The 22084-nt window shown below is 40.0% G+C and overlaps 1 protein-coding gene across 3 annotated transcripts; it reads right to left on the reverse strand.

The window, feature by feature from the left end:
• Window positions 1-1526: 1526 nt before the first annotated feature.
• stt3a (STT3 oligosaccharyltransferase complex catalytic subunit A) lies at window positions 1527-21981 on the reverse strand. 3 transcript variants are annotated; one of them, XM_011492878.4, is made up of 19 exons: window positions 21797-21981; window positions 21536-21592; window positions 20947-21062; window positions 20798-20858; window positions 20600-20721; window positions 20357-20502; window positions 16728-16818; window positions 16380-16486; window positions 16141-16305; window positions 15829-16009; window positions 15596-15751; window positions 15430-15521; window positions 9453-9608; window positions 8008-8196; window positions 7764-7880; window positions 7446-7548; window positions 2867-3055; window positions 2059-2174; window positions 1527-1863 (listed from the first exon to the last, which is right to left on the reverse strand). In XM_011492878.4, exons 3-19 carry the CDS (start codon window positions 21032-21034, stop codon window positions 1825-1827), a joined length of 2118 nt encoding a protein of 705 aa, XP_011491180.1. In that variant the 5' UTR covers window positions 21035-21062; window positions 21536-21592; window positions 21797-21981; the 3' UTR covers window positions 1527-1824. The 3 variants fall into 3 exon arrangements, with proteins under 3 accessions (XP_011491180.1, XP_004084644.1, XP_011491179.1); XM_004084596.5 differs by lacking the exon at window positions 21536-21592 and having other exon boundaries at window positions 21797-21934; XM_011492877.2 differs by lacking the exon at window positions 21797-21981 and having other exon boundaries at window positions 21536-21796.
• Window positions 21982-22084: the final 103 nt, after the last annotated feature.

Raw genomic sequence — 22084 nt, forward strand, 5'->3', positions numbered from 1 at the left:
TTCTTTGAGCGATATGGCGGGCACAGAGCGAAATTTTGGAAAAATACATGGTCTTAGATGCATTCTGGTGCATTCTGGCAGCTAGTTATTCACTTCTTTATCAAGAAACTAAGACTAATTGGAGCATCATGATTTGTCATTCAAACCCCTAGTTTGACTCTCCATTAAGGACTTGCTGGTCCCAAAAAAGAATTTGGAAAATTGCTCAAAGTAACACAATCCTACAATCTACGCTTTTCCTTAAAGCTGCAAAACATACAATTGCTAAAATATAGTAACATCAAAGCCCCAAATGGCAAAAAGAACACCAGTAACTATGATATTCTATGAAAATACCTCAGTTATTTATACATTATTTCTGCTTTAGAAATGACTGATGTACAACATCCACTTGCACTGTTTTCTCAAACTATAATTACATCAAAATATGGGATCTGCTTTAAACTATAATTCTATAACATAATACATCAATTCTTTAACACCAATACTAAGTAATCTGGGAAATATCAAAACAAACATACAAACTAAGCTAAACATTGTAAACATTATTTTTTAAGGGAGTGCGGGTCCAAACCATCAAATACTTGTAATTAATGTCAACTATACTGAACTAAATCATGGTAATTAGGAAATACAAATAAATTAGATAAAGAAATGTATTCAAAATAAAAACTGAAACTCAAAACTAAAATTGAATTTATTTCAAAATGTGGTTTTGAGATTATTTTACTCAAAAAAGTATTTGACCTACACTACCTTAAAAATCTTTTTTTTCCAGCCAAGACCACTTCAATTTGTTTTTTATCGTCTTCTCACAACTGAGGTCGTGACCACGCTCAATAATGACGATGCCTGCCATTATTTTAACACAAATTTGATCGCAAACTCTTCAGATGTGTTTGTGAAAGTTTAGCGTGGGTCCGCCAGTTTTGGTCTCTAGGGAAGCGAGTCACGCTGACCACGTGGTGCAGACAGAGCCAATCAGACCCGTCGACGCATCCGAAAGCAACTAAAACGTCCCGATATTGGTCAATTAGTCCGGGAAGACGAGAGATGGCCACGACCATAGAGGAAGCGATCTGCGGAGAAATATAGAAAATAAAGCTAAAATTAGCTGATTTCAGACCATTTTTTAATCCGGAAAGCGATTTGTCCGTAGAGATCAGGTCTTTATTTCCCGGAAAGTACGTTCGGTTTGCTCAAAAACCCGGATTTCCGGGAATTCCCGGAAGACTTTCATCACTGAGACCAAAGAGGCGGTTTATGTGTGCAGTCAACAAGACATGGAGGTAGATGGTGTTAGAGGGAAAGAGTCAGAAGAAGAGTTAGATGGAGGAAGCCGATTTGCTGGGGTGACCCCTGAAGAGAAAAGCCAAAAGGAAAAGGACAAAAGTTTTCATTTACCCAAGTGACCTAATCTTGAAGTTGAGTCAGGGTTTCTGGATTAAATTTTTAATTCCAGAGCTATGACTCAACTTCAAGGCTATTCATTTAGTAGCAACATAGAATAACACAGTAAACGCAAGTTCTGCCCAAAGACACTTTATTGTAGATGTCATGGAGATTTTCCACCTTTTTATTTAGAGTATTTTGTGACAAAAGAAACAAAAAACAAAAAAAAAAAACAGTATCCAAAACCACATAACTGAACAGTGCCTTCTTCTATACAATTAGCAAATATGCCTCCTGGTGACAGGGGGGAAAATGACACCCATTAGGCTACCCCATAAGATTAAAATAAAATAAAAAAAAGATTCTTGCAGACTGCATGGAAAGTGTTTGGTGCCATGCACTCAAGAGTTATTCACTTGGCCATCTGAAGATTTAAGTCCTTGAAAGACCTCGGTTGTCAAGATCTTTCACCTGCAAGATGAATTAAGCTTTGTTAAAACATTTTGTTGCAAAGTGGTTTAATCTGTTTTTTTATTAAAAAAAGCGAAGAAAAACAACATTTCAGAAACTTGAATGTATTACTGGCACAGTTGCAACACTTTTGCAAACTAACCCCTCACATGAATTGGCATTTTTAGCTGCCATGAAGTTAGCTGAAGTGTTTACCTTGTATATCCTGACCAGCCAGTGCTCTGTGGTGTAGGCCTCCTCCAACACATCCAGTTCAAAGTCTTTGTTACCAATCTCAGCATTCCTTACTCTGTCGTAACCAGGTGGTCTCTCTGCAAAGAATGTCAACCAAGTTCATTTGAGCTGACCTGACATTCTGAGTCGACATTTTAATAAGTCACTTTTGTATTCTTTTTATTGTTGCTCGACTTGGATAGGATTTTTACGAAATGAGGACTTGCTAAAGAATAATGCAGAAACCTTATTTAAAAAAAATTATAATTGTGCCCCTAAAACTCATTTAAAAATTCCTTGGTTGATAATCGTTAGTTATCAAACCTGTACAAACCTCCAATTTGTACAGTGTTACAAAGGAAAAAAACAAACAGCCAGGTTTAATGTAAATTTGTATCCAAAAGTAATACAGACATTCAAAGATTGGCATGTTATAATTGAAAATAGTAATAATATAAAATTAGGAATTACATTCAAATTACAAGTCATCTGTAATGTGTTTGGAAATATACATCTTTTCCTAATTGTCCTGGATTAGTTTTGAAAGACAAAAGTGATCATTGTAAATTTCAACTTTAATATGCAGTTTCTACAGAAAGTTGAGGGAAAGCATCTCTGAGTAAATGCTGTTACTTTTGCCTTGTGCTTCTGAAACATCTTTCAAGGCATTCATGAAATGATTCCAGCATCACAGTTAAAAAAATTACCTCGTTTCGTCTTTGATTAAAAAGCAAGAGTAGTTCCTCAAGTGAGAACTCCATCAGATAATAAATAACATGCAACTACTTACTGCCCTCTGTGTAGACCTGTCCAAAGCGGTAGTAGCACATCTTGTACATCAGACAGTTGAGAAGTACAGGTGAGCCTTCACGATCTACTCTGAACTCTCCAGTGGGAGTGTAGTAGTCGTGTTCTTTGATATGTTTCCCTGTCTCTGTGCTTCCTCCAATGCGGACCATCCACAGAAACTTGTTAATATCTGTAATGTGACAAGGTGCATCGTTATTTGGATGGGCAAAAAAGATCATTCTTTACGTCTTAGGTCATTGGTTTTATGGGGAGAGTTTCTGCAGAGTGAAAGGAGTTCATTAAATTTTCGATTCCGAGTAGTGACCGGCACTGTTGGCACGAAGCAAGCCTGCTTCCTCCCATCATCCACCTGTTTACATGCTCTCCCACTAGCTCACGGCCCCTCACACCCCAACATTCCATTACAACAAAAACAGTGAGCAATATCAGAGCTATCAGCTACAGTTATGATCCGGATTCCAGCTCAGATGAGGAAAGACATACATGGATCTATTTGTCTGCAAGTGGATGATCAGAATGGAGCAGAATAGGGGGCTTGTGGCATGCCATAGTAAACCGTACATCAAACTTGCAAGCTTTTTCCAGCGCAATTTTTGCATCTGCTCAAGATTCACCACAATTTGAATAAAGAAATACCGTATTTTCACGACTATAAGGCGCATTTAAAAGTCTTAAATTTTCTCCAAACTGTAGAGGGCGCCCTATGAGGCGGTGCACCTAATGTGTTGTTGTGGGACTTTGGCACAGGAGTAGTAGAAGGCATGAGAATAGGGGGAGGGAAGTGAGGACGTGAAAGAAGTCCTCACTTTGCAAAAGGAGGGGCAGGCACTCAGCCTTTTTATTTTATTTACTTACTTTTCTCTCACTCAACTGGACTGACAAACACCGGCAGAGCAACCTCACCTGGAGACGAACACTAGCTGAGCGACATCATCTGGAAGCAGGTAACTCCAAACAGCACAAAGCGTCAAGTTCAAGTACTCAGTTTCCCAGCTATTGGCTCTTGCCTCCATCTGCCACCTCCCATGTGAAACAGCTTGGACTTCTGCGACAACCTCGAAATGTCCATAGAAGCTCCCGGAATAAGTTTTTTTTATCTCCAGCAAAATCCTGCAAAAATACTCTCCATTTGGCCTCACGTCATCAGAACACTGGCACTCCTGCATTATGCAGCAGCCATCCGACCCCCCCCCCCCCTCTTTGAGGAGCTCATGGCTAAACAGAAAACATGGAGTGGACTACACTGTGCTATGGAGTCGATAGCTGCATCAACCATCAGATCTGCCTCATGCCAACATAGAATTATTTAATGCACAATCTCCTTCAAACAAAACCCTCCTCATCCATGATCATATTTTGGATAAGAAACTGGACTTTGTGTGCCTGGTTGAAACTTGGCACAGAACAGGGGACTTCTCAGTGCTAAATGAAGCCTGCCCCCAAGGTTACAGCTACATGAAGAAAGCCCGCAGTTCTGGACATGGGGTGTGGCTTAGCCGTCATTCATCGGGCTGATCGAAAACTTTCTCCACTACCACTGCCTGACTTTTCTTCCATGGAATGTCTAGCCTTTAAACGCAAACCTCCATATTCCATAACAATGCTTCTTATATATTGGCCCCCCAAACCAAATTCATTATTTCTGCCTGAAATAAATTATCTACTTACATCACTCTGCTCCATGTCAACCAACATTGTCATTGTTGGTGATGTAAATATTCATGTTGACAACCCCTCCAGTCATTATGCAACAAGATTTCTGAGCCTGTTAGACTGTCTTGGTCTCCAGCAGCATGTGGGGACACCCACACACACCAGGGGTCACACTCTAGATCTATTCATAACTGCCTCAGCCCCTATTAACAACCTGCAGGTCTATGATCTGGGACTGTCTGACCACAAGTTGGTCTCAGACTCATTGTCTGAAAGCTCACCACCCTTCCTATCCTTCACTGTGGTTTCAAAAACCCACATTGAGAAAACTCTGCGAGGAATGAATTCATCCACTTGCGCCTTGGATCCCCTCCCGACAGTCAAGTCTGTTTTACCTACTGTGAGCCCAACTATTACTGAGCTTGTAAATATCTCACTACAAACTGGCTACATCCCACCCTCCTCAAAAACTGCTGCAGAAGTACTTGCCAATTACAGGCCTATTTCCAACCTCCCTTTTCTGTCAAAGGTACTGGAGAAGATAGTCGCTTCACAGCTGCAAACCCATCTAAAGCAAAACAACCATTTTGAGAAGTTCCAATCAGGTTTTCGATCACCCCATAGCACGGAAACTGCTCTGCTTAGGGTAACAAATGATCTGCTGATGGCAGCTGATTCAGGATCACCATCTCTGCTTGTTCTTCTGGACCTAACAGCAGCTATTGATACAGTGGAACACCGTCCTTCTGCATCACCTCAAAAACTCTGTAGGACTGTCAGCAGATGTGCTGCAGTGGTTCCTATCATATCTGACTGACAGAACTGAATATGTGCTCATGGGAGGATTCAAGTCCAGACCGCCCCCTGTGGTATGTGGTGTACCGCAGGAGTCAGTTCTCGGCCCTATTCTCTTCATAATTGACATGCTTCCCCTTGGACGTGTCATCAGTAAACATGGGTTGTCCTTTCATTGTTATGCTGATGACACACAGAACTACATAAAAACTACGCCAAACTCCACTGCAGCTCCATCCCATCTCACTGCGTGCCTTGAGGAGATAAAGGCGTGGATGAACAGCAATTTCCTACATTGATTGATTGATTGATTTTATTTAAGTGTTAAGCACTAATGTGCCCAGCCCACAAGGGCTTATATGACACTGAAAGACAAAATACATAATACATAAAGAAACATGCCTATCACAAAAATCCAATAACCCCCCTAATCAGAGTCTAACAGAATACAAAGTGTCCATTCTTATTGTTCATGCCTTTGACACAAAATTTGCCAAACAAAAAATTTCATTTTCAAAAAGCCAACCTAAGATTTTATCTTCAGAGAACCAAAATAAATCAGGACATTTCTACTCTATTACCTCATACATACAAAGTCTGTTTTTCGTACAAAGGACAATAAAACAAAAAGTGAAATTCATCCACCACTTGCAGTTCACAGACCTCAGAGTCTTTCCTCCTCAGGAACGCCTTTAAAAGCGCCCTACTTCCACCTGTAGGGGGAGCACTCCTGCTCTAAGTTGAGCACATAAGGATCTTTGTCCTCTTTTTAAGTTCTACATAACATATGGCTCAGCAGAAAATGTGTCCTTAATTTGCAAATAAGTTCGTAATTTTCATTTTCTCTCAAAGTTTCATTTTCCATTCTTTTTCATAATGACCAACTAAAATTTCTTTAACATTATCTATCTTACATTTCAAACAATTAAAAAATAATGATTGTAGGTTCACAGAGGACAGAATGTTCAACACATCTTTACACCAGGGATAAATATGAGCTCTATCCCAATCAAATATTATATGTGCAAATCTCTGCAGGTAAAGTCACCAGCCGGTTCCATAATCTGAGAACTTCTGCTCTTTGTTTGAGCAGAACAGCTTAACAGCAGCAAAACCATGGCACTCCTTGTTAGCCCCCCAGCAGAAAAATTCTTCCTCAATATCCCAGTTCACTTTCAACAGTCAGATCATCATTGTTTCCTCATCAGTCACCAACCTAGGAGTACAGTTTGACCCGCAGCTAAACTTTAACAACCACATAAAAGATCTATACAACACCTCATTCCACCACCTACCAAACTCCAAACTCCGGCCCCTTTTATCACTTCCAGACGCAGAAACACTTGTCCAAGCCTTTACCTCCTCCAGGCTAGACTACTGCAACTCCCTCTTTTCTGGTATTCCCAACAAAAATATAAAAAGACTTCAGTACATCCAGAATCCTAAAAGGAGTCAGGAAATATGAACACATTACCCCCATCCTGAAATCACTGCACTGGCTTCCTGTTTCATCCCAGATTGAATACAAACTTCTCATCATCACCTACAAATGCATGTCTGGTCAGGCACGACCAGGAACTCCTCATTCCCCGGAAACATCCCCGTACCCTCCGTTCATCAGGCAACTTCCTTCTTCAGGTCCCGCCCACCAGGCTCCACACGATGGGAGACAGAGCACTTTGTTCTACTGCACCAAGGCTCTGGAACTCCCTTCCTGTTCATCTCAGAAAATCACAGACCCTGGACTCTTTTACAGCTCTTTTAAAGACATTTCTATTTAAAAAAGCCTATGACTGGTGACAGTTTCATTTTTCTTTGCTTGTTAAGTGCTACTTTTATAGTTTTAAGCTTTGCATTAAAATGTGCACACTTTTTAATTGAGTTTTATTCATATCTTGTAGCACTTTAAGGTTTCATTTAATGAAAAGTGCAATATAAATAAAATTTATTATTATTATTGAGTGTGTGAGCGCGCAGTTTGTGTTACTCGTGAAAATACGGTACTCTGAATTACAATTTTAAGTCCTTTACTCCGTGGCCTCTCTGTCGTGGTCCATCATGACAAAAAAGCTTCTTTGAGAAACAGTAAAAAGATATAATTGTAGACATACCATCTGAAGAATAGCCAGTAAGTCCTCCAAAGATTACTAGAACATAACTGACATCCAGCTCCCTCATGATCTCATAGGCTCTCTCCTCGGTTGATGCCATGGCCTGAGGAGACACCAGAGTTGAGTCATAATTTTGGTAAATGGTAATGGTAAATGGCGTATACTTATATAGCGCCTTTCTTCCTACAAGGACAAAGCGCTTTACAGTCACAGACCCATTCACCCAGTCACACACACATTCACTCACACATTCACACACTGGTGGTCGCTCCAATTTTGGCTCCAATTAAAAAATACCACTCATAAGTGTCTGCTCACCTGTCCAACTCTAGAGATATGGGTGTTGTTCCATGTGTTGTTGTCCACTAAAATAGTTCGATTTGCCATGGCAGTTATCTGATAGCCATAATCCCACCATGACATGACTTTGGCATCCTGTAACCACAGGCAAGAAATAGAAAATAAACCTAAAAATTAAGTCCTGTGCTGAATTTCTCGCTAGTAATTGCTGCATCTTCGTTTTGTGAAGCCTGTTCTGTTTTTGGGGGGAAAAATGCCTCACCTCAGGAGTGTTGTGGCGGAGCCAGTAGTAGGCCTCTCTAAAGTCATCAAAGATAATGCGACTACCATCACCGCCACGGGCAGACAAGACAATTGAAGGTGATGAGTAGGCTTCACTGGTCACCCAGGTAGAGTGAAAGGTATATGTGATAAGGAAGAAAGCCATGACCAAAATCATCCCACTGGCAACCTGGTGGGTTTGAGTAAAACAAAAGTTACATTTAAACCAGCAGTGGCCATCATTAAAAGAAAGTAGAAAGGAAGTCTTTAGGTTCAAATTCGTTAGACCAATAAAATGGAGTTGCTCAACTACAAGAATGAAATTAAAAGTGCTTCAAATTAAATCACAGAGTTAAAAATAGAGAGAAAGAGCACCAGCAATGTGATTATTTAGAGAGGCAAAAATCCACCATGCTCAAAGAATTGAACTCCTATGTTCCTTGTTAATTCAGGGTATAAACCATCAAATGCAGGATATAAGAATCTGGGTCTGTTCCTACTGTACCTCTCATGCACTTTCGTGTATAGGTAACCCTACAATACATAAGTGGACAAGCATTGCCGTACTGCCCTGGTGACACCCCATCTTGTAAGCTAAACAGGATTGGGCCTGGTTTAGTCCTTGGGTGGGAGACCGCTAAGGGCCATCAGGTGCAGCAAGGTAAATTAAAGAAAAATAAGTAAATGAAAGTATTAACGACATTTTAAATCTTCTGTTGAACTTTACATCTTGGCTAACCTTTCCAAGTAATGTTTATTGAAGCTGTCCTAATTTCCAATTTTGTGTAATTACTTGCTGCTAAAATTGTAAGTTACACTGTTGCATTATAGTAAAAGCTAATAAAATTACCCAAAAAACGCAAAATGTGTCTGGGTGCCATGTTGAACTTCCAGTGACCAGATAGAGAGTGTGAGAACTTTAATACAAAATTTAACATACGGTACCTGACACCTGAAACACTGCACTACCAATGAGTCACATGGCGCCAAGAAAGGAAAATGACTAATTGTGTTAAGTTTAGGTATTTTTATGCAAGGATGTTCTCCCTTTTGTTGCCAGGGATTTGGCTATTGATGCCTGTTTGAGTATTTTTGAAGGGAAAATACATTTTCACTGCCATAAAAGAAACACTGACCATTTTTCATTGTGTCAGAGTTATATTTGCAGTGTTGTCCTATGGAAAGTTATAAACATCTGCAGAAATTTAAGTGGTGCACTCAGTTTGAGACACTGTAACTAAAGCTCAACATCAATAATTTAAAGATGAAATGCTTTCTAATGACTTTCATGAGTACCAATTTCCCCCATTTGGGAGCCATTTTGAATCCTTCGTGACATCACAAATTGATTGTATAAAGAGTGTGCTCTCAATTTTTAACTTTTTGAATTATGTACATAAAAAACATAGCTACTTTGACAGAAAATCAGCTACATCTTACTCGTACCTCGTTTTTGATGGGGTAGGTAGAATCCAGTTGTTTCTTTGTTTTCCTGTCTGGTCGGCTGACATCCAAGTTTTTCATGTATGTTGTCAGGACCTGGGACACCCCTATCCCTGACAGGATGCACATCACAGGAGCAAGGACCAGCATCAGACGCACCTGTGAAGGCATCAATAAATTACTAAGAATTGCTTACTACATTCATTCTGTCATAGTTACATTTCTTCTTTTCAGTTTACCTATTAGGAATCTGGATCATAGCTTTGACAGTTATATGATGAGACCTCTTATCTTCTAGACCTCTAATCCCTTATAAGACAGATGCCAAGCCAAGCTTTGAATTTTGGTGTTGCCGGGCGTCAACTAGAACTTAAAGTATTTTCTGCAAAAAGTGCAGCTGAAGCCGCTGCGGGCTTATGAGCCGCTAGAGAGGCTGTGGCAGGTCTTTGCTTGCAATGCGCTTAAAAAAAATGTGACAAAAAAATCCACTGGCTGTGTCGTGATTTTATGCATTTCATCATTGCCACAGATGACACATAAGTTATGATTGATCAAAGAAAAGAGTTCATGAAAAGCAAATACGAAAAGCAGTCAACAAAAAAATACTGTGACCCGTGCACCCTCTTTTTCAAACCAAAAAACCCAAACTACAACAGGTGACAGGGGGGCCTAATGACATCTCAACTCATCATGTGACAAAGGAGAATTATAAATAAACATGATCATGGCGACTACAGCACCTGTTCATGCAGGAAAAAAAGTAAAAATCCCTGGTGGATTAATTAATATGAATTTATAGTGTGAAGGCAAGTTAGAAACTTCTTTCAACCATCCAACAGCTGTCTGGTGATGAACAATGCATTTATCAGCATGATTGAGCACCTTGCCATAAAGCAAAAATCATTCTTATTGGCTTGGGGAAAAATACATAAATATTTTGCATTTATGGCCAGGAAACTCCCCAGATATCAATTCCTCAAAAGATTGGTGGACAAAGAAAAACCAACAAATTCTAACACACTCCAAGTATTGATTATGCAAGAATGGACTGCCATCAGTCAGAATTCGGTCCAGAAGTTGAATGCTAAGGAGAATTGCAAAGGTGTTGAAAAAGTAGGGGAAACACTGCAAATAAACTCAGATTGTCAACGAAAGCTTTTGATATTTATACAATTCTTGAAATTCCGGACTACAAAGCGCACCCGATTACAAGCCGCACCCACTTATTTTCACGTGTTTAACTAATTTTATACATACACAAGCCGCGTCGGAGTACAAGCCGCATGAATTAGGCAACATTGTCATCCTGACGGATCACATCCTGACTCACAGAGTAAGTGTGATTCATTAGCACACAGTGAGTGGAGTCAGTTTTGTCTCAGGCCCATGTATTTGAGTATATCTGCATCTGCCAAACAGTATGCACCTCTATTCTGTTCACAAATTCCTCAGTTATGGTTTTTTTTTTTTTTTTTTTTTTTACTTATTGACAATCTAGGTATCATACATAAAATTACAAACAGTAACCATATAATCAACATTACATCCCTCAGTTATGATGAGGAAATTTACATCCGCGATCCCCCATTTCCCATGAGTCTTAGGGGCTAAAGGCGGGGCCAACGCCCGGCTCGCCACACTGTTGTACGTGTTTAAGAATGAGCAAGTAGCAGCAGTAGATGGAGGGGCGAACGGGAAAAGCTCTCCTTCCGCTTGTGTCGCGGCAGCGTTATGGGAGTAACAGGGCTGGTTAAAAACACGCTAGTAAAATAAAGCAGCGGCGACTGAAAAGCGCGCACCTCAGCGCGATACGCGCGCCTCCTCGCGGCGCGTGGGTCAGAAGTTTCCTTCCACAACAAACACTGTTGTTCCGGGGACGCCTCGAGTAAGCCCTGGCTGCAGCCTGCAGAATGGCTCGACGCCTCCGCGCTCCCGCGCGCTCCTTGTCTCCCCTTCCTATCTACTCCGACAGCTCTGGCCATGGCGGCTTCAAGGAGGAGCGCTTCGTCCCCATTGCGCCGGTGGACGGAGCAAATCGTGTCTGTGCAGAGCAATCGGACTTAATACTGTACGTTTTGTGTATGAGGGGCGGATGCGGTGTTACGTGTGGGAGCCTTCAGACTGCCATCGGCTCCGCAGCTCACACGACACGCAGTCTCCAGCTCACACGGAGGCTGTGAGCATTTCAATGCAAAACTCCGCTCAGTCCTTAGAAACCGTTAAAACGATCACGTCAATTTGTGTTTCCAGTCGTGTCCCGACAAAATAAAGGCTGATGTTATTCCCACATGCACTGTTCTCTCCGTCACGCAGCTGACCGGCTTTTCCAAACCCGTTGGTGATGGATTTTTTCACGCTGCTTTTAACGATTGCTTTTAACTTGAAAGCTTCATCATATTGTAGCGGCGATCACGTGCACGTTGGGTCTAATGGCACCAAAGGATTCTGGGATGCGGCCGGGCATGCGTGCTTCGTTTTGATGAACCATGACTGAAGTGTCTAAGACCTGAAGTCAGGTCCATGCTGTTTGGCTGCTTAGAGGTGTGTTGAATATAAATGACTTGTGTTTGGTGTTAGAGAATTCAAACCATTCACCGTGTCCGAAAATACGTACACGGCGGCCGCCAATAAAATCCATAAATTAGCCGCTTCACTGAATAAGCCGCACGGCTGTAAGCGCAGGAAAAAAGTAGCGGCTTATAGTCCGGAAATTACGGTATGTTTTTAGTATACTTAATCTTCTGACAAAACACCAGAAAAAACCCTAAGGCAGCAGACTTTGTGGAACATAATATGTGCGTCATTCTCAAAACGTTTGGCCATGGCTGTTAAAAAAAATAAAAGTTTTATGTGGGTTTTATTAAAAAAAATGTCCAGGTAGCAAAGTCATCTTTGGAATAATTTCTTAACAAGCCTGGGTTTTGACAATTTGATTGATACCATACTGGAATTCATTTGAGAAATTTTTCCTTGAAGTAATTTAACCCATCATATTCCAGCTAACTTGAGCAGTAATATGAAATACCTGTTGGCCTGCCCTTTAAGTTAAGGCTGTATGGCATACCCAGGCAATTATCTGCCCTTTGTCAGAGGCATCTTATTTTACCTCTTTACCTGTCATTTGCCATTTTTAATTATGAGGAATTTTTTTCTGTTCTTTAACTCTCATCCTACCAGTTCCCTTTTAACCTCATCTGGAGTTCTTGTTTTGCCCGACGGCATTTGCTCTACACAAATACCAAGTACATTTAGACGTTTCTTTCATTAAAAAAACAAAACAAAAAAAAAACACGCTTTTTTAAAATTTTGTTATCAGTTTAACCTATAATCAGTAACACAAGTAACCATAAGAACTTGCAAATTCAAAACAGTGATTTGTGTGCATATCTTGTCGGGGATCTAAGGTATGGAAGCAATTCTATAGCATAATTAAAAAACAAAATTCAAAACCAGAAATGCCTTTTCATTTTCAAAATGAAACTGCATTTTTTGACTCAAAATTAAAATGAAAAAGCAAAGCATTTCTGTTTTTGACTTATTTTTAATTATGCTACAGAATTGCTTCCATACTTAGTAAAGCCAACTGTAAACAGCATAAACCTTAGGTGTGCTCTAAAAAAATACAAAAGCAGCATTTCACTCATTTTGGGAACATCTTTTACATGCATAACAAATTCATTGCAGATAACCTGTGCCACATTTTCTCCCTGAATAATGTCACACTGGCGTGGCAAAAGCACAATTTCTAATAGACCCCACCTAAACAAATTGACCTTAAGTTTTCAGCTTACATGCAAATCATACATTTGTTTTATACATTCTGACATTCTTAAGTACGACGGAGTTTTAGGGCCACCAAAAAAAAATGTAAATTTACGAGATTTTAAGTTGCAGATTTACGAGAAAATACTCGTAAATTTATGAGTTGATGAAATTAAAGTGGAAGTGAGCATACAGAGAAGCAAGTAAAAGCCGCGCAGCAGCAGAGCAGACCGACTAAACTCAATGGAACAGGTGAGCTGAATGTTTATTGAGAACGTTCCAAATGTTTGGAAGCTCACTAGTTTGATTTACGATTTAGTGTTTTATTTATTGATGGGTGGTTTGCAGGATCTCTGCAGTCTGTTGATAAAGACATCAGTGTCCCTGCACTTGAATCCCTTCTTCCTCCACCAAAGAAAGATCTCTACGTTTGTGTGACGGAGGAGTACTTTTTGGCATTTTCAACATTCTGATGCTAATATAACGGACTATTTTCATTCTTCTTTATTGTTTTATGTTGAAACGGGACGTATGTAACACTGTTTACTTCTGCATTGGTGTTGGGATGACAGGTTCATGACAAAAGGTGACAAATGAACTAGGGTTGTGCCGATGGACGATATCATCGTCCATCGTGATGGGTGACTGACATCCCGATGGAGAGACCACCATCGTGATGCCCCGCCCCCGCCATGTTGCGCGTCGACACCATAAGCCGCAGTTACATGTACAAAATATCTTGATGGGATCAATGGTCGGATTAGAATCCAACCGTGTACATGGGCCCAGAAAAATGTTTTCAGAATATAAAAACGTTCACTAAGGTCACACTTTCCGTCGGAATAAATCATTCGCACATGCGCAGTAGGGTTTGAAAACCGGAAGGATATAAATTCCGCCGAGCGGCTTTTTTTTTTCAAACTTTATTGAATGTAACAATTCAATACAAAACAATGTTAAACAGCTCCGAGCGGCTATATACATTGACATGTCAGCTCGGTAAAATACGAGATGATCTTCTAAACGTGCTTTTAATAATGTTACGTTATTATGAAACACCTGTTCGCTCATCATTTGAATTTTAATCCGTGTGGTCAGTGCTTTTTCTGAACAAAGCCAGGATTAGCAGTATGCTAACACGGGCTAACAACATTAGCTTTGGGTGGTGCTGCTTGCTGGCTGCACGTAGACATGTAAGAATAACATCAGCCTTTATTTAGTCGGGACACGACTGGAAACACAAATCCGCGTGATTGTTTGAATCGTTTCTAAGGACTGAGCGACATTTCTGCTTTGAAGCTCAAACCGCTGTGTGTGCTGACGATCCGAGCTGTGCTCAGACACACACTTTTAGACCCGGTTCTGAGTTCGATTGCTTGTACCCCTAGAGCTGCGGGACGGATCGCAGTCTTAAATCTCCCACACATAGCGCTCATGTAACAAAGCAACCCCCCCCCCTTCCCCTCAAACACAAAGCTGTAAGTCCGCGCTCCGCCGGTCCACTTCACTAGTGAAGTGCGGGAGCGGACTACTTCTTTTCTATTTTGTTTGTTACTTTTTTTGTTAAAGTCACTTCCCTCAGTTTATACTGGATCATCACGGATTAGTCATTAGTTGGGAAATAAAATGAAAAAAGCAAAAAAACGAATAGCAGTTATATAAGAACGTAAAATGTAAAAATACCCCCCTCCCCCGACGATGTCATCGTCCATCCCGATGGTTGACAGCAAACATCGTCAACGGCCAATTTAAGGGACATCGCCCAACCCTAAAATGAACTTCAGGATTTGTGAATGAAAAGGAGAATAAAGGCTGCAGCGGTCCTCTACACCCAAACGTGTCTCTGAGCTCCTTATTTTACAGATGAAACTCCGCTCTACTGACACCAAACCCCAGAAAGAAAACTCCACTGAAAATAATCTGATTTTGAGTCGCCAAAAGGTTCAGAATCTCTGTTTTTTAAACCCATCCAGAAATAAAAGTTCACAAAAGGCTCTATATCTTCAAGCTAGGCTCTGATGAACGAAAAACTTTGGTGTTTTTTCCTCATTAATCTATGACTTTTTATATCATAAATTTATGAGAAAAAAAATCAAATTTACGAAATTTTTTCTCAAATTTACGACTTAAAAGTTGTAATTTAAAACTGGCCCTAAAACTCCGTCGTACTTAAGCAATAGACAAAACAAATAATAAAAGGCAGAAAACCTTGGCATACCATGACAGCTGAGAAGTACATACTGGTAACTCCATACATGATGATGAAGATCCTGGCATCAGAAAGGTTGTTAAAGCAGTAATAAAGTCCAACTGAAAAGAATGAAAGACTGGTAAGTTAAGACAATGGTATGGAGTTTTATTTATTTTTTGTTTAATCCACTTGCCTGGGAACATAAAGACAAGCAACTGGAGGTCAAAATAGTAAGAGGACCAGGTTGTGGGCTGGTGCTCCGAGACAGACGCAATGATAGGAATGTTGTTTTTGGCATAAGAGGGGTCCAACAACGAGTAGAAACGACCAGTCCATGGAGATATTTTACCTGAAAGATCATAACTTTGGGTTAATGATGATGAGTAAAAGACTCAAGCTGTGTTCTCACCTTAACAATGGTCTTACCAGTCACCATGAGAACAGCACCCACCGACAGCAGGACAATGCCTACCAGTGAGATGACACTTTTAAAAAGCACCTCAAATTGATGGGTGTTGAGTTTGCTGCGCAGATAATCCACAAAAGCATGGATTTGGCACAAGCCAAACACACCAAAGGCTGCCATGTGCTCCGATGACTGCACCGGCTAACATACAAAAAAAATACAAGAAGGTGTTGTAAAAGTCACAAGACGAAGTTGTCTTCCTCCACATTTTCTTTTATTAAAAATGGCAATAATTGTGCAAGAAATACAACTCTTGGCCCAAAACTTATTACCTGGAATCCAACAAAAGAAATCTGCATAGAAAGGATGGTGCCCAGACAATAAACCGTGCAGTACGCCACATATATGCGGTGGGAAAATCTGCCTGTGAGCATCAAAACCAGGACATGGAGAGGAATCAGGTTGATCAGGAACACATAGCCACCCCAGGAGGAAACCTAACCCCAAAGACAGACAAACTTTTTGTTAGCTTGAATTACTTTAAAAAGGACATGCTCTTTTGCTTTCTCACCATGTAGAAGTATGCCAGCCCACACATAGATGACCAGTACACTGATCCTGTCTTGACAGCTTTGATCCACATGTAGTAAGTCAACAACATGCAGAAAATGGCAATACCTGAGCAGGAGAGTAGAGCTGGAGTAAGAAACAATTTTGTCTAATTCGTTTTTTTTAGCTCCATCTTTAGGAACATTTGTTTAAAACATGTAAACCAGAATTAAAGAGTCAAAAGAATCCAAAATATACAAGTAATATGAATAGTGTAAAATGAAGGCTGTAAAAGATAACCGATGAGCAATTGTAAGAAAAGATGAGAACAAATGCTGTCCTGTTCTTAAAAAAAAAAAAAATTCAATACCTTCATTATCATAGGAACCAGCAACAGAGCGGGAAATATAGCCAGGCACCACAGCAATCATGGCAGCCGCCAAAAGACCTGCACCTGCATCCTAAAAACAAAAAGAATTGTTTTACATAAACAGAATTGTTCATATGGTTGTCATGCTAAAATGTAAAGAACTCAGTAAATATAGTCATGCTATGCATTAAGTAAAGTTTAATAAGCATTAGTTAACTGCTAACTAATGCATTAATAGACTTAGTAACTCAAAAAAATGCATAAGTGTGTGAGTGGGATCACTCCTGAAACTGAATTTTTCTTCTAAAAAGTGAGGGATTAACAAATTAGTGTATTCAATAAAGTTAATGTTTTTTCCAAGTAAAAAAAAATACATAAAATATCAAATGCATTTCTTTGTGATTAAGGTACTTAAATTTTTATCAAAACTTTTGGATTCTTGACATTGACGTCTAAAAGTGGACCAGTAAAGAAATTATTTGACGTTTTACCCTATAGGCAAGGCTTTTTTTAATTTTATTGAATACAACCGTTGCAGAGGGCTCCATGTTATTGTTGGTCTGGGGCTCCCAAACTGCTAAGTCTGCCTATAATGCATGGAGTGAGCCTGCGCTGATAATCCATTGCGCTTTTGTTTATATTCTCTCTTGCTAGCTCACAGACCCTCACAACCCCAACCTAACATTAGCAGAGCAACTAAAGTGGCAAGCAATATTGGAGCTATGTAGCCGAACATTTGAGGCAGATGCCAGCTCAGGCCAGGAAAACACAAACATAGATCCATTTGTCTTCAAGTGAATGCATTAGAATGGAGCAAAGCAGGGGGCTTGTGGCCTGCCACTTGTAGTTACCACGCAACAACATGCTTTTTTTAAACGTTTTTAAAATAAAGAAATATTCAGAAACAGTTTTAATTTTAAATTCTTCATACATGTCCTACTAGTGATAGGATTTCTGGCTCTTTTTAGGTAGCCAAATATTTTGGATCAGTTCATTTTAAAGAGGCGTTGAAAAGACTGGTTTATTTTACTCTACATTTACAGTATTAACTTATAAGAATCTAACCTGAAGTTTATTCATTTAATCCTGGAAATAATCACAGGGAGGATTGATGGGCTGAGATGTGAAGCAGAACAATTCAGATTTCCCACCAAATATTGAGTTTTAATTGTTATGGAAATATTTATTAAAGCTTCATTTGACATGTGTGGACTAGATGTTAAAGTTTGATATGGATTTATTGTAAATATTCCACCGCCAGCATATACAGCGCATGTATAGGAAGTGTGTATGTGTTCTTAGAATTGTGTTTCTTACCCACAAAACCCATTAAGAGCCACAAAATCTCATGACTATAAAAAAAATACAATTTTTTTGCAGCCATAAGGCCATTTAGTTATAATATGTAACTTTTGAATATTCACAATAATGAAGCAATCATGAAGTGGGACATAATTTATTGGATATTTCAAACTTTAACAAATGAAAAATTGGGCATGCAAAATTATTTAGCTTTGTAGCGCCACCTTTTGCCTCAAGTCGCATGGGGTATTTCAGTCATGCACATGGATGGACTGACATTTTTGCCTATTCCTCTTTGGAAAACCGCTGGAGCTCAGTGAGGTTGGATGGTGTGTCCAGGGTGATGAGCCTTTGTGAACAGTAGTTTGCAGTTCTTTTCACAGATTCTCCATTGGATTCTGTTTATTTGTGAACCATTCCATTGTAGCTTTTGCGTTATGTTTTGGATTGTTAGTTGTTTGGATTATTGATAGTTGCCAACAAGTTCCGACTTTGGTTTCATCTGACCAGATCACCTTCTTCAACATGTTTGGTTTGTCTCCCAGGTGGCAAACGTTAAACACTTTTTTTATAGATATCTTTACGTAATGGCTTTCTTCTTGCCACTCCTCCATAAAGGCCAGATTTGTGCAGTATCCGACTGATTGTTGTCCTATGGACAGACTCTCTACCTCAGCTGTAGATCTCTACAGTTCATCCAGAGTGATTATGGGACTCTTGACTGCATCTCTGAACAGTCTTCTTATTTGAGCTGAATGTTTAGACGGTCTTTGTAGATTTGTAGTTGTCCGATACTCCTTTCATTTCATTGTTATTGCTTGCACAGTGCTCCTTGGGATGTTTATAGCGTGGGGAATCTTTTTGTATGGAGAGAAAGTAAAGGGGCTGAATAATTTTGCACGCCCAATATCTCCATTTTTAACTTGTTTCACAAGTTTGAAATATCCAATAAATTTTGTTCCACTTCATGTTTGTGACCCACTTGTTGATTCTTCACAATAAATGACAGTTTTATATTTTTATGTTTGAAGCCTGAAATGAGGCAAAAGATTGAAAAGTTCAAGGGGCCGAATACTTTCGCAAGGCACTGTAAGTGAACTGTGGTGAGATGTGATATGTAACTGAGGTTCAAGGTGAAGGTGTGATCAGGTTTGTTAACTATGGTGATGGACAGACTGACAACAGATGAGTTTGGCAAGTGTCTCCACAAATGACATTGTGATATATAGTGAAAGCAGATGGCAGGTTGAGAAACATCTACTGTACAGAGTTGGAGGTTTCCTCTGCAACCCTAGCAGGAGAAACTCAAGTCAAAGAGTGAGATGACAGCGAGCATTGGTGAAGAATGTGGAGGACTATTATTGTGGAGGTTTCAACAATCCTGAGCAACAAACAGTGTGGGAATTAGTTGAAGAGGGATGTGGAAGCATGTTGAACAGGTAAACGGTTTCAGGTAAGGTGTAGAAGACTGTTTAGAGCAACCATGTTAGTTTACAGACAGTGGCTCTGATGGAGACAGAAGGCAGAGCTGGAGGGAGCTCTGCGGTTTTCCAGATGTTGAGGTTCTCTGATCAGGAATGACTCCATTAAATCAAGCTATTGATTTTTTAGATCAATTGCAGCGAAGAAAGTGGAGATGGTTTGGACAAGTTGAGAGGAGGAACATAGATCATGTTGGTAAAAAGGACGTTGAGGTTGGCGCTACTAAGAAAGATGTCAAGAGGAAAGGTCTTTCTGTAGACATTGTATGAAGTCAAGAGGACATGAGGCAAAAATGGAGGACAGGGTTTGATCTAGGCTGCACTACCCCAAAGGAAGCAGCAACAAAACAAAAAGATTGCGTCCATTTATACGTTAATGCTCTTGAAGCATGTAAAGCACTTTGCATTTTATTTGTTTAGAAGAAAAGTGCAGTATAAATAAAGTTGATGGTCGCTTTAAAGCTCATTCAAGTATTTAATAATTAAGTGATTTAACAGTCCCTCTCTGTTAATTTAGGCATGAAGGGGGACCACCTGTCAGCCTTAATTTAATTCTGACAAACTATTCAGCTTTGGGAGAGGAAGTTGTTTTACACAAATACATCTTCACTAGGTGGATAGATTACTTTGACTCTTTATTTCGAGACTTGCCTTCTATTGAGGAAGCAGAGGTTTAGTAGAGGGCCAGTCCATCGGCCAAGCACATATCAGACTACACAGCTTACAACTATTCTTTAAGAAATATGTGAACTTCCAATGAGTGATCTCAGAAACACATTTTTTTAATAAATATCTTCTGCTTGTGAAAGTTCAAACTGAGGATCTGAAAGTAAAAAGAACACTTACCTTCAACTCTTTGGTAAGGTGATAAGTGACCACCACAGTAAAGGAGGAGAATAAGGGCGCCAGAAAAACACAGACATTTCGAATGTTAATGGTGATGTGGAAAAAATGAAGGATGTGGTACAGCGCAGCAGATGTAACCATGAGCCCTGAAAAAGTTGCAAAAATGGCACTCAGTGACTCATCTTAATGTTGTCAATTTGAAATTCTCTTATGCATTTAAAGAATGCATTTCAGAATTTCTACCTGGATAAATGGTGCCACCTATGATTCTTCCCAAAGGATACCATGCCCTGTCATCAAACCAGTTGTGAAATTTGTAAAATCCTTCCTCAGCCAGAAAGCGGGTGGTTCTGTAGTTAAAATATCTGTTGGGGGAAGGGGGGTTGTAAGTGAGAATGGGATTATGACACTCCCTCTACACTTAAAAAATAAATTCCTTACGGGTCGAACTCATGGATGACACTTTCAAATCTCAGCACAGAAAAAAGTCGAGTGGAGAATGCTGATGGGAAGGGAAAACAGAAAGCATCTTAAGTGTTCATTTCAACAATGAGAAAATCCTGCAGCAAAAACACCTGCAGAGAACTCACAGAGAACTGCAGCCATAGACAGGATGAGCAGCTTCAGCAGGGTATCCTGCTTCTCATACGACAACCGTAGAAAACCCAGCTTGGTCATATTGCCGACTGTAGACACCTGACTGTACCTGCCAGGACAACCAGAAACCCCAAAGCATTCACATTGGGGATTTTAAGCACATTTCAACGTATTGTAAACGAACTATGAGAAATATTTTAACTGCCTAACTGACAAAAGCCAAGTTAAATTAGGTATATAACGTTCAGCTTTTTTTTCGAATTTTAAAGGACAAGGACAAACTCTGTATGTTAACTTCCATGCTTTAATCCAACCCAGTAATGCCACGCATTACATGAAGCGAACAAACCAGGAAGCAGCTGTTCAGACGAGTGCGGCTCTGTGCTCGAAGCCGTCCAGTTTGTATTCCATTACAGCTAATAACTGAACTGAGGGGTTTTAAGAAACCCACGTTTTTCTCTCCTGTTGGTTACTTAGAGCGACCATCCTACTTTTAACAGCTAGTAATGGAAACGTCCTGAAATGTACAACTGCATTACAATCATTATCATACAAAGAAGCAAATATTCAAATGTGTTTTACCTGTACGTATGCTCTAAAAAGTAGTAGTCAGCGGAGTGATTTTCTGCTCCACACAACCTAGATTTAAAACAAAAAAAACCTAGCTAACTAGGCTAGTAAACTAGCTAGCTGTTGCTGCTTAAAGAAAACGTAGCCGCACGCCAAATCCGACAAAAAATGTAATAGCTGGTTCAGAATAAACGGGCAGACTAAAAGCAAACACCAACAGTCTTCATTGGAACTAGATGTGCTTTTAACGCCAAACAAAAAGCAAGAACTCACCAGCTCCGCTTCAGCTACCTGCACACTTCAGACATATGGGAACTACCATGGAAAATGCTCCACCCCTTCCGCATCATGCGTGCGCGCTTATTGGCTTAGCGTCAACCAACAGTGACTTCACTAACATGTGATTGGCTTTCCGGTTGTCACTCCGGTTCGGTCCTCCCTTTCCGTTGCAGTGAAGTGACGTGTCCTTTGAAAATAAAAAAATAATTGGGGGTGGGGGAAATCAAAAGGTGTCGCTACTTTCGTGCAAAGGCGTCATTATAGTAAATGAAAGATTAAGTA

The sequence above is a fragment of the Oryzias latipes genome, chromosome 14, assembly GCF_053564925.1.
Source record: "Oryzias latipes strain Hd-rR chromosome 14, Olatipes_Hd-rR_3.1".
Lineage (NCBI taxonomy): Eukaryota > Metazoa > Chordata > Actinopteri > Beloniformes > Adrianichthyidae > Oryzias > Oryzias latipes.

Bases quoted from the DNA above. Each gene is read 5' to 3' on its own strand.
- stt3a (XM_011492878.4), bottom strand. From the start codon at position 21,034: ATGACCAAGCTGGGTTTTCTACGGTTGTCGTATGAGAAGCAGGATACC. The intron at 16,010-16,140 runs GTAATAAGTTTT...TTTGTATGTTAG, and splicing joins TTTCTTTTGTTGGATTCCAG to CCGGTGCAGTCATCGGAGCA. The intron at 15,522-15,595 runs GCAAGTGGATTA...CATTCTTTTCAG, and splicing joins GCTTGTCTTTATGTTCCCAG to TTGGACTTTATTACTGCTTT.